The sequence below is a fragment of the Thermobia domestica genome, chromosome 5 (genome assembly GCF_964235325.1).
Source record: "Thermobia domestica chromosome 5, izTheDome1.hap1.1, whole genome shotgun sequence".
NCBI classification, from domain to species: Eukaryota; Metazoa; Arthropoda; class Insecta; order Zygentoma; family Lepismatidae; genus Thermobia; species Thermobia domestica.
In genome coordinates, this window is record NC_137458.1 from 116,557,617 (window position 1) to 116,570,505 (window position 12,889).

Here is a 12,889-nt window from a genome sequence, read left to right on the forward strand (position 1 = left end):
GCCGAATCCATCATCTGACTGTAGCGGCTGAGATACCCATTCGTCTGCCAGCTGAAGTTGCAGTATAGGTTTCCAACTCCCATAAGATAATTATAGCTGAATGTTTATCCATGATCAGCAATGGTCTGAGCTGTGCACAGTAAAGAAACAAGTAACAGCTAGTAACTGACATACAATTGATTACTTGCAGCACACGACCCTTGAGGGAAACGATTTGCTCATCATTCGCACAAGGTATCTTAAAGTGATGCAACGAATATAATAATAATAATTTTCAGAAATGAAGTTTAATAAATAATAAAAATTGTTTTAACAAAGTGAATTATTATACTGCTTTTATAAGTATAAAAATATAGATTTTGGATTTAACCCTAGAAAATGCATCCACAGGATTTTTCTGATACGAAATCAACAGACGCAAATAAATATCATTATTGACGCAAGCAGTAGGTTTTTTTTTTTATTATTGACAACCTAAACCAATACAATCTTCCTTATCTCAAATCACTCATGCATAATAAAATGGCCTACTTAGCGTAACTCAATCTGGTGTTGTTTTAAAAAGACAAATCTTAGCAATATTTCTTTGGTTAAAAAGTAGCTCATCGTTAAGGCCTTTGCTTTCTAAAATAGTACCACAGGGACATGAGTTCAAGTCCAGGTTCGGTTAAGTATTTTTCTCTACTAGTAACTACTCTTCATTAAATGACAAAAGTATAGAATTTGCAAACAAGCAATCAAGCTGTCTCACATATGCCTTCAAACTGAGCATGACCTTGAGGGAGCTTCTAAATAGACATACAAAGCAGTGAAGAATTGGACCCACTGAACCAGATTTTCAGATACCACTGGCGTGAATTTCCTTTCTTCTAACACCAACAGATACGATCTTAGGAGAGACAAAACTATGTTCGATGTAGTATAATGGTTAACATGTTGGGTTTTGATTATGTAGATCGAGCTCGGCTATGCTACGACTTTTTAAAATTATACTTGTATCAGAAGCATGCCCTGACTAAGAAATGCAAATCATTAGACAATCGAGAGATTAATACTCACACATCAATGAAGTTCCATGGTTATATCTAATATTTACACTTCACATTCCTCCTTTCTTAGATCTTCTCTTTTTTATGTCTTCCTTTAATTGCCTTTTTCTTTGCTTTTATTTCCTTATATGTGAAAGAAAGCGTATGTGTAAAACAGAGGCAAAGAGCGCGAAAGAAAGAGAGACGGAGAGATAACTGTCTGTGTTCCTAATATAAAATTAAATCATTTTGTTCTCACATGCATGTTTCCTTCTTTCTCTTTCTTTCGCTCTCTATCTTCATATGCATTCTACATTTCGAAAGCTCTCAGTCGTTTTTAATCACCTTTGCGTAATATCTGTGTTTCCGTCCCATACAGTACAATATTCCACACGGAACATTTTATGAGTCTTTTCCTCAATTCTTTCTTCAAGGACCCACAAAATAGACTTTTCTTCCTTCTAAATGCTTCTTTCGCCATTCCTATTCTTGCTTTTTTTTTCACGTTCACAATTCATATCATCACTAATAATACTACTCAGGTATCGAAAACTAGTCACCTGTTCTATTTTCTCTCCTCCGGAGTGTTAATTGACATAACGGAATGATAATTGACATAACTGTTATCATTATGTAAGGCAAAATAGTCAAATTATTGAAGAGACATTCTAGTCAAGATATTCTTGTGTTCATGTATCAGAAAGCAACGTGTAACTTTCCAATGCGTTTCAACTAAGCTCTGTTACAAACAGGGATCAGTTTGAGAGAATTGAGTGACTTGATATTGTTATATTGTTGTCTTGTCTTTCCTTACATGTCATATCTGTATCCATAATTTTATCATATGATTAATTGTGAGTAATGAAACGAGTAGTTTTATTTCTGACTCACACTGAAAGTTCAGCAATCAAGTAAGTTGAAGCCGTAAGTTATATGTGGCATAAAATAGGAATACCGCAACGCAAATCACAAATGGGGCGATCTGAGATCGATAGGTTGATCTTGTACATCTGAGATTAACACTCTACTATTCAATCATCGTGTCCCAGACTATTAGGTTGCTGCACAGTAGAAATGATGACGTTTAAAATAATTCAATTTTAACACAAACAAGTGGTCTCAGCATGACTACCACTTCAGCGTATTAATTCAACACCAAGGACCCGATGTTGCAGTTAACACAGGCCCGGTAATACCAGTTTGACTCAGAGCTTGTGTTAAGGTGTGAAAATAACATTGTGGTGGTCTTAGAGTAGTAGGTCAATGAACGAAGGATTCTGGAAACAGGAATAGAGCCCTAGTGATCTTTCTATATATACCCTTCATGAGTTGTTAGTAACACCTCAGCTAGCATGGTGAATGCAAACCATTGAAATACTAATCTTAATACCTGTAGTATTCACCACTGGTCAGCGAAACCTTTCATTTGTTAAGTACAACGACTTAGCAAAGCCGCACAGTCATTTCAAACTCCTGTTCATCAGATACAGGGTGTCCCAAAAGTAGTAACTCACTTGTTGTTAGGTGCGTTAAGTTAGGCTATATGATTGATGTTGTTTGTTTGTTACTTGTTTTGTTTGTGTTGTGTAATGGTGTTTTTTCCCTTTTTCTTTCAGTTGGCAACACTGAGATTAACACTCTACAACACTACAAGCTGGTGGCTCGCCTGACGCTTGGAAAACGTGCCAATGCATTCGCCTATTTTCTGAAACACATTATGTTACAGAAGTCCAGCGACGAATGAAGGAGCTGTACGATGATCCTACGCCACGGCGGAAGACAAAAGAAGAGTGAACAAAGCCTTCGATACCACTGATAGTGTAATTGACGCCAAAAGGCCGGGTAGGCCTAGGTCAGTCAACAATCCCGAAAATGCGGTTCGGATACAGGTGGCACTTGCTAGGTCTCCGCAGAAGTCGAAATCGATTCGACGGTTGTCCCGCGCTCTGAATATCCCGAAGTCATCGGTTGCCAGGGTTCTCAAGGATATGAAACTGCACCCGTATCATCCTCGCCTGCTGCACGCATTTAATGAGAACGATCCCAATCGCCGTATTGAGTTTGCTGAATGGTACCTCCAGACGGTAGAGGAAAATCCCAACTTCGAGAACCACATAACCTGAACGAACGAGGCAAAGTTCCATGTGTAGGGTCAGTGAACCGTCGCAACTGTGTGTACTGGCGTCCTGAAAATAAACAGTGTTGCGAAATTGATGGCTTGAATCACAAAGGAATTCAAAAACATTCCCATTCGGATGAGCCGAGATGCGTGCAGAAATGTGCGTCTCCGAATGCAGGCATGCATCGATGTTAATGACCGCCAGGTGGACCTCCAAATGAAGAATAGGGATTACATACTGTAAAACACTTGATTTTTACATAATTCCTGTGTACCTACAATTTTGTTTCATGCCACTCTTGTTTATAATAAAAATGTACTGATAACTAATAAGCCGAGTCACTATTTCTGATATACCCTGTAGTGGAACCTTGACTGTAATTTTAAGCATTTTTCAAAGATGTGAAAATATATCTTTATTCACTACTTTCATAACGCAAAATTTTAGGAAAGAGGCTTCTACTCTCAGCGATTAGAGAGTTATCCCCTTGACGTAGATGTTAAGTAACATTTTATTGATTTTTAAATTATTGTAGTTGATCTGAATGCAATATTATAACTATACTAATATTTTACATAGAAAACATATGCATTAATTATTGTCATATTGCTTTTCAAGAACACCATGAATATCCAGTAAGTGACATTCAGAATTTGTATAAGTTTCTTTTCTATAAGCAAAGCTTTACGCAGTAATTTTGACATGGGTGCAGGTAACAAATGACGTATTATATTTCCTGCATTTTTTAAGGAAAACAGTTTTGTGGGCGTATGAATTTTTACATTTACATGAGTAGAGTTGCTTCCATCTGTTTTTCCTATGTTCACTATGTACTTCTTCTTTGCCGGCTATATCTCGTTCTTCCTAACACTTATAAAGAATTTATTCCATACTTTACTACACCTTATTAGGGTTATGTCCGTTTAATACGAAATAAACTGTTTTCGTAAAATAGTTGTTTAGCAACTGTATACGAAATAACAACAAGAGTGTTCTACTAAAATGACTCCCTATCATGTCAGATGATTGATTTAACGACTACCATTTTAACACTTTACTCCACACTACAGTGGAGTTAAAGTAACATTAGGCATATGTCAAAATTTTAGAACACTCGTTTAACACAGAGCTATTGTCATTTTTTACTGTCTATACTTATGACAACTTCCATTTCTGAGAAATTATGTTTTTCGACCTATATGTATTCAACTTCATTCTGTCGTTTAGTACAAGGTAGCTCCCAAAATTTAGATGTTATTTTCTTGCAGCACGTATGTATGTACGTACTAACGATGCAAGAAAGCCGGCTTGGAAAAAAAAGAAGAAAAAACACGGAAATTTTCGCTTCTTTCAATTCTTATTCAAGTACCACTTTTGTTTCCCTGTACGGGATTCTACAATTAAGAAATACGTTTACAACATTTTGTACTTATAAGCCCTATGTTTAGTTCGGAGACTAGATGTCCTGATTTGCTTCAAATTGTTATTACATTGGTCGCCAGCAAGTGCAAGTTATGCAACCCATCATATCATAGGTTTTAGTTTTAATTATCTAGTCAAGTGCACCTAGAAACTGTACACATTGATATGTGTGTTTCACTGATTGCCTAAATTCAAACTGACAGTTCCATTAAGTAAAAAGCAGACAAAAAACTTGTTTTGATCTAAAATATCACTTACATCTCGTTTTCTGTTCGGAAAACATTTTATCTTGAGCTTTAGATACTAACTAACTAATTCTATGGCCTATGGAACCCGCAGGTTCAATGCCGCGTTCACAAAAGCTCTACACTGACTTCTATCCTTAGCCAAGTGGATCCAGTTTCTACTTTGTATTCATATTTCTGCAAGATCCATCTTAATATTGTCCTTCCATCTATGAGTAGGTCTTCCTAATGATCGTTTTCCGATTGGTCTTCCAGTTAAGGCTTTGAAAGCGTTCCCACTTTCTTCCATCATGGTTACATGACCTGCCCACCTGAGCCTCCTAGATTTGATGACCCTAACAATGTTGGGTAAACCGTATAAATTATGTGGTTCCTCGTTATGAAGTTTCCGCCATTCCCCATTCCCGTTCCTCTTGGGTCCGAATATTCCTCTCTGGATATTGTTCTCAAATACTTTCAATCTATGTTCTTCCTTCCAAGTAAGCGATCATGTTTCACAACCGTAAAGAACAACAGGCATGATTATCGTTTTATGTATTTTAAGCTTCAAATTCCTCGACAGAATTCGCGACAGGAGATTTTGAACTGAATAATAACACAAATTCCCTGCTTTTAGTCGACATTTAATTTCTTTGTAAATATGGTTTTAGACTGTTAATACTGATCCTACATATTTGAAAGTATCCACTTTATACTATGAACTTCAGATATTAAGAGTTCAATTTACAAGTTAAAGCTATAAATGATTATTTTGTATATGGTGTTAGTTTAACACGATAGTAAAACTTCATTATTCACAAATTCCTTCTTTCTTTACAGTTATATCATGTTAAAAATGTTTGAAATCAGAAATTTGTGGATAATGATTTAAGCTTGCTTACCTTAGAATTTAAAATTGCCTCAGTATGTTATAGGCCTATATATAATTATAATGAAGTGTTAGCTTGTTCATCAATATTAAATGGTAATTTTGACCCATGAAATCTATCACATTTTCAGAAGTTATTGTTAACACTATTAAACTTATTACTAAAATAGTTTGTCGTTGAAAGTTAATTGATTAATTACAAAAGTGTTTGGGGTTGCTGGTTCGATCCCTTCTCGCACCAAATGGGCTTTGTGGTGGACAAACACCGTCTGTGTGGCTTTTCTCGGTGTTCTCCGTTTACCTCCCACTCTTTTCATTCTTCCATTTCATTTATTTCTCATCATCACTGTCTCCTTTAACCCACATAGCATAAACGTGGGACATAAGACTCAAAGATTTTAATAACTACAAACAATTAGTTGAAACTAGGATACCCTCTGGGTCCATCTATTTGCCCTTTTTCATTTCTCTCAAATGATGGATTTTCTTTGGTTTTTGAATATCTATTACTAAAATATAAATTTTTTAAAAGCCTAAAAATTCTCAGGGGAAAACATAGTTTTTTTTTTGCAAGAATCCATTCTTTTCCTTCTTTCTTCGAGCTGTTGCATCTTTAGTACATACATATGTGGTTTTACTTTTAATTGGTCATTTACGTCAAAGATAGTAAGGACAGCCACAAAATGTGTAAAGCCAAATATTTCTTTTCCTTGCAGAGGAAACTTGACTGGTATATTGAAGTATTATACATATGGTTATAATAAAATATGATTTTAAATGTATCTTCATTTTATTTTTGACAACACTGCGGTGGAAAAAAATTGCAATTAAAGTAAGAAAAAACACTATTTTCACATGAAAGTCTATTTGAAAAAAAAATGACAACAGTTCACCATTTAAAGAGTTTTATATAACCTTCCCATGCTTAAAATATACGTACCTAAAAACTCACGTACTTTACTTTTTTAAATCACCAAAAAAAAATTTTTTTTGGGTGATACTCGTACAATAGGATTTATGACCCATTTGGTCCATTAATTGTATTTGGCACATCAGACCTTTTAAGGTCTTTAGGATGAAAGTAAAACAAATCTTGAAATATACATATATAATTTTTATATATAAAAAGACTTTGCTATACATTTTTTTTTCTTTTTCAATGTGACAAACATATTCTGTATTAACACAGACTTTTGAACACGACTTTGTAACAAACTTATTTAAAACATTCTCATTATTATTGCTTTGAACAAACAACAAAAACTTATTTTTATTTTTAAATATATATAATCGAGAACAGAATATTGCACTTAGTGGTCTGAAATGGACGGCAATTTTTAATAATTATATTGCTTTCAATGCTAATTTCAGGCAAATATTTAATAAGATTTTTATATATAAGATTTTTCTTTAAAGATTTTTTTTTTAATATTTCACAACAGGGAATGATATTTCATTAGAGTACACAGAGATATCGATGTAAGAAATCATTAACAAAAGAAATTTTGGTCACAACAATAAGCCCAAACGTAAGATATAATTTATGTATCAAGTTTGAATGATTAATTTAAAAAGTGCCAAAAATTAAAATTTCTCGACAATCCTGATTTTCAACTTTTTTTTCGTAGCTCGTGTTACATTAAATGTCTAATGGCCAGTACATACTGAGGTGCTAATTTAAAATAGCAGACATACGCTATTTCAATTTACGAAAGAACCCTTTAGTAAAACTGAAAGCGTATTTGGTTAAGTGAAGAATTACCATAAGGACTCGTCAAATGTTTCGTGTGGCGTATTTCAGTATATGTATACGGAGCAGGAACTTAAACGTTAAGAAGAATGATAAAAACAACTAGAAGAATTCAGAATGTGGATATAGATAAGAATGGAGAAAACAACGGAAAGAATATTCATTGAGGAAATATTAGTAAAAGTTGGGAGAAATGAATAATACAGAAATAATTAAAAATGAAAAAAAGTAACTCATTAGGGCATTATTTGAAAGGAAGTAGTATTATGGGAGATGTTATACCAGGCACGGGAGAAGATAAAGGAAGATAGTAGTTAACATCAAAAAATAGTTTGTTGAAAGATCTTTAATAATTTTTAATGACTGTAATTAATACATTCTTGAATCTTAAAACAGTCTAAAGATATTTTGTGTCGGATTCTGTATGACTCAATACTTCATCATGGTCACATTAACCCTGCACTCTGGTTGAAAATCGATTGTTTAGGACATAATGACAAAAATCATTATGATAAGTAGTTTTTGTTTCATTGAATTATCACTTTAAATACTACAATACAGTATCTTTATGTAAACAAAAGTCACTTGAAAAGTCTTTAATCGTTTTCTACCTTCTTTTTTGATCTAAAAATACAGCACGTATGTACAGACGATGACTGAAGGCTGTTCGGTGTAGCGCGGCGTTCGGAGTACTGTGCGTGCGGATTAACAAGTTTTTAGGATATGAAGTTTGGTATAGTGGGCCTTTTGATGTATAAGAATATCAGTGATATTCACTTGCAGGAATTCAATATGGTGGACAATTGGAATCATTAATTATAAAGTTAGTAAATTTGATATTTCGGATCTTTTTGATACATGGAGTATCAATGTTATTTACTTGCACGTATTCAATACAGCTGATAGTTAAACTGTTAATTATAAAGGTATGAAATTTGTTATATGGATCATTTTTAATACTTAGAATATCAATATTATACATTTGAACGAATTCAATATGGCGGAGAATTGGAACCATTGAAGCTATGAAATTTGGTATTCGATGCTTTTTCGATACGTAGAATGCTAGTGTCATTCACTTGTACAAATTCAACATGGTAGATTATTTGAACCGTTAATTATAAATATTTTAGATTATTCTTATATATGCCTTCTTGATATGCAAAATAGCAATGTTATTCACTTTTGGGAATTCAATATGGCGAACGAACTTTGTATGTTGCACTTTCGTACAGAAACTATTTCATGTATTGTGATGGTTTTAGTGTACCATGACAGATCATCAATTGGAAGTTTATATCATATCGATATTTAATCCAAAGGAGGTAGGTGAAGATTACACTTAAAAAAAATACATATTGTTAAAACGCAATTCCTCACATGGGATCTAAAAGTTTGATAAGAGTTTAAATGAAGCGACGATTAGTAACATGGAGTATGACGTTATGTAAAACTTCAGACAAAGGACATACTATATCGTTGAAAGTGCAAATTCCACACATGTTTGACATACATAATTACATTTGAATATTTCAGTCCAGTTTAATTTATTACGTGCTTAATTAATAGGCCTATTAGCATTGTATGTTCGCTTATAACTTACGTTTGGGCTCTTGTGCTCTGACAATGAAACACAGATATACCCGGACTGAATCACTCGTGTATCTCATAAACAGCAAATCACATAAGCACACTTACGCACAAGGAACATATACACATGAAATACAATGTAGATGAAGATTTTTAATTGGATAAAAATGATCGGGAACCACAAAATAAACAAAAACAAAATCTCTCTCTTTTTTAATTAAATACATTTTATCAGACTCATACATATTCACAGATAATTATTTATATTCAATATGCTATATACACAGTACATACACACACATTCACAGTTTCTTTCACTTCTCTTCGTGGTAGAATAATAACATAACGCCATGCACCTTTTACACATACAAGTGTCTCTATTGCACTTTGACAGGAAGACAATCACAATGACTTTAACTTATATTATTTAAAAAATAGAATAATAATAATATTATAATAATATGGCATCATAGTTGCCAATGTTCTGACAATATGTCATACATCACTGAAGTCGTAGCGACTTTCTCTCCGTAAGTTTCACAACCTCTTCGCAGCTGAATCGCGTGTATCTAAAATGGAAAAGAAAATGAAATTATTTTACATATCAAAGATAATTACATTCTTGTGATACATTATTTGTCCTTTTAAAAACTGTCAAGTACAGATATATTTGCTTTTATAAGGATTGAGTGTCAAATAGTGGGCATACTGTATATCTATTGTTGATTGATTGAATGTACTTTAATGTTCTTATTCAGAATCGAACATATGTAAGATAACTAACTGGTTCGTATTAGCTTTGCTGTCTTAAATAACTAGAAATACAAATCACTGAGTGAAGCCAATGTGTTCAGGTAGTTGGCAAAACTGTCACTGTTATTGTTTTAAAATAAACCGTGCTTTTTTTTAGTGATTTATATTTCTAGCTCAAGCTACGTAAGACGTGATTCTTTAATTTTGGTGTGAAATCTCCAGTACATCTACTCCTACCGGACATCATAAATGCAACTACAGCATCAAAAAGGCGAGAATCCTAACACTTTACTAGTCTGAAGGAGCTCTTCTCCATATTGCATGTTAAGAACTAAACATATTCTGTTCTTAGTACTGTATTTGCAGCGTGAAAGCAATACTTCTCAATGCGTACACCTGCTTCAATGCATGTCGAAGACAGAAAAATTAAATGAGTTTTAAGTTTAACGTCCCAGTGTTGTGTCCTTTAAGGCAAAGAAGACGACTTATAAACGCAAGTGAACTATTATTATTATTAAAGAATTGATGAAGCAAATATGTTGTGAAACGAAGGAACCCAGACAAAATCAACGGACACAATGTTGTTCACATAGTCGAACCAAACACTCATCGCAACTGAGGTGAACACTCTACCACTGAGCTACCATGACCCCTAGCGAGTAGCTAAAGAGTAGTGAATTAACCTTCGAAAGTTAAAAGAATCAAAATTGAGGTGGCCTTTCGTAGAGACGATACAGAATATTATGAAAACTTTCGTAAAGCATATTGCGAGAATAATTTCTGTAAATAATGATTTAATATGAGATATATTTCATAGCTTGGGCTTCAAAACAACTCAGAAAACTTCTTTAGTTTAACATATCTACTCATATGCTAATGAAAGTCATCAGGAAAAGGGCAAACTGGTGCATCCTACTTCTCTAAAATGTAGGATAGGCCTAGCCCAACTTGATTAGATGTGATGTGAACCCATTAAACCTCAGGAGCAGACTAGCATAGAACATGTTTCTAGCTAACTTACATTCTATGGTTTCTATATACATATAAGTACACTTTGTTCTTCACGTTTATCAACAAAAGGTTTCATAGACGGTCAGGCTCTAACATTCCGAGATTTTGTCCCACGGTAGCTGTTGACAACGAAGCAGTTAACAAGTTAATGAAACGTATGCCCCACTGATAGTCATATGAAATTATTAATATTAGGTTAGATTTTTAGTTGGCATATATGCATGTAATTTAGGCATAAAATTTGATCCATTTGAAATAAGATCTGATTTATGAGGAAAGAAACAAACTATTACTCGATGTATTTTAATTATTTAATCTTGTTTGAAATTTGAGTTTAGATTAGATTTTACTTAGTGGAAAGTTGTACTAATGAGACTAATGTTTGTTCTTTTTTTTTTTTTTAAAAAAAAAAAGAGTCTTGTTTTTTTTTTTTTAAAAAAAAAGGTATTAAATTTATTACACAAATAACTAAAAGTACCAATTCCACTATTTCGTGTATCTACAATTAAAATTGATAATGCCACTTATGCACTGCATTCATTAGTGCGAAAACGTTCCTTTTTAAACTTTTTGAAAACTAATTATAAGAGTTTTCAAATACTGCTTTTCTATTAATACCAGTATATTAGATAATATTTATAGGTTAGAAGATAAATTGATATTTGATAAAACATCTAAAAATGTCAAATATGTTTAACATATTACTACAGTGGGCCATCATTTCATTCTAGCAGGGTGGGCCTATGATTGCTAGTCTGTCCGTATATCAAGAACTAAAACCGGAATCACCAGGATAACGTTAAGTTTGTCGATAAACCGGAAAACAAAATATATATTGAAATGTGCATGCATTGGTCAAAAGAGAACCTTACATGACTTATTACAATACATAAACAAATGTTCATCATTTGCTACATTTCAGGGCTTTATCAAAAATACTCCCAATTTTGAGACAAGATAGCATCGTGTAGAGTATTTTAGAACGGCAATAAACGTTTGAAGTATTTAGTGATTTTTCCACTAAATGAACATTCCGTCAATCTTTTTTATTAATACTGTGGAATATTTTCAAAGCTATAATGAGCAATATATCTGTCGCATTCTGCAGAATTGGGGAACTTAGTTTGCTTCTATCAATTCACTTTTTATGCTTTTTTAACTATATGATTGCGTATAATATTTATAAGTACATCTTTAATAAATTGCTGTCAGACAACGCCCTTGTACATATGTCTTTATCTTGTACAGATGCTATCCACTCGTACTGTATATTTACATTAATATGAAAGTACAAGAAACGACAAACAGTTGTTTGTTAACAAGAAAATGAAGTTCGGTAATTCCTTTTAAAATAAATAAGGGGTTATAGAGGATTTAATCTAACTACTAATCTAACAAGTCATCATATTTTGTTTTAGTATTTATTACTTCAACTAAACTAAGAAGGAAGTTCGTTGTAGTATACACTTATCGAATCTTCTTTACTGTATTATTTATCTATGATGAATAGGAAGCCGTTGCCAACAATAACAAATAGAATAGAAATTATACTGTATTTGGGATTCACGCTTTGCAAACATTTTCACTTTTGCTTACCTACAACTCTTGAAGGACCCTTCCGGCGGGACTTTATGTTATATGCTTGTTGCTATTGCAACATAAATAAGCGGTCATCGTGTGTTCCTCTTTACTCTTTTTAGTTAAACAAAAGAATTTGTTGATTATATTAAGGTAAACTTGTTAATGTGTTGACAACAAGCACTCCAGCACTCACCACGTGCAGACAATGTCCAGGCAAAGTCATTAAAACTACAAAGGACAAGACATTTAAACACTGTTTAATGAGAGAAAAGATGCTGATTACTGTACAGGGGCATATTGCACTTGCACAACCTCTTGAATAAATTAAACGACCCACAAGTTGCTAACATTTAAGTTAGCTAATAATTTCTTAAAGGAGAATACACCGAAAGTATGGATGTATTTTTGTCAGGTCATAGCAGCATGTAGTATTGCTTGTATATTGTAACTTATTGCTAAAAGAGTGTTTTCCGCAAGCGAGCGACTCAGCAATACATTTGTTTATGTAAGTGCACATGAAT

At 33.3% G+C, this 12,889-nt stretch overlaps 1 protein-coding gene across 3 annotated transcripts in view; it reads right to left on the minus strand.

Annotated features, from left to right (window-relative positions):
- Nucleotides 1-6,424: 6,424 nt before the first annotated feature.
- The window catches only part of dysf (neuronal PAS domain protein dysfusion), a 592,650-nt gene continuing 586,185 nt past the window's right edge, over nt 6,425-12,889 (minus strand). For 2 of the 3 annotated variants that reach the window (XM_081758967.1, XM_081758968.1), the window contains exon 10: nt 6,425-9,592. In XM_081758967.1, coding sequence (XP_081615093.1) covers nt 9,561-9,592 — 32 coding nt within the window. In that variant the 3' untranslated portion in view covers nt 6,425-9,560. The remainder of the gene's footprint in view (nt 9,593-12,889) is intronic. The other variant, XM_081758966.1, reaches the window with a different exon arrangement.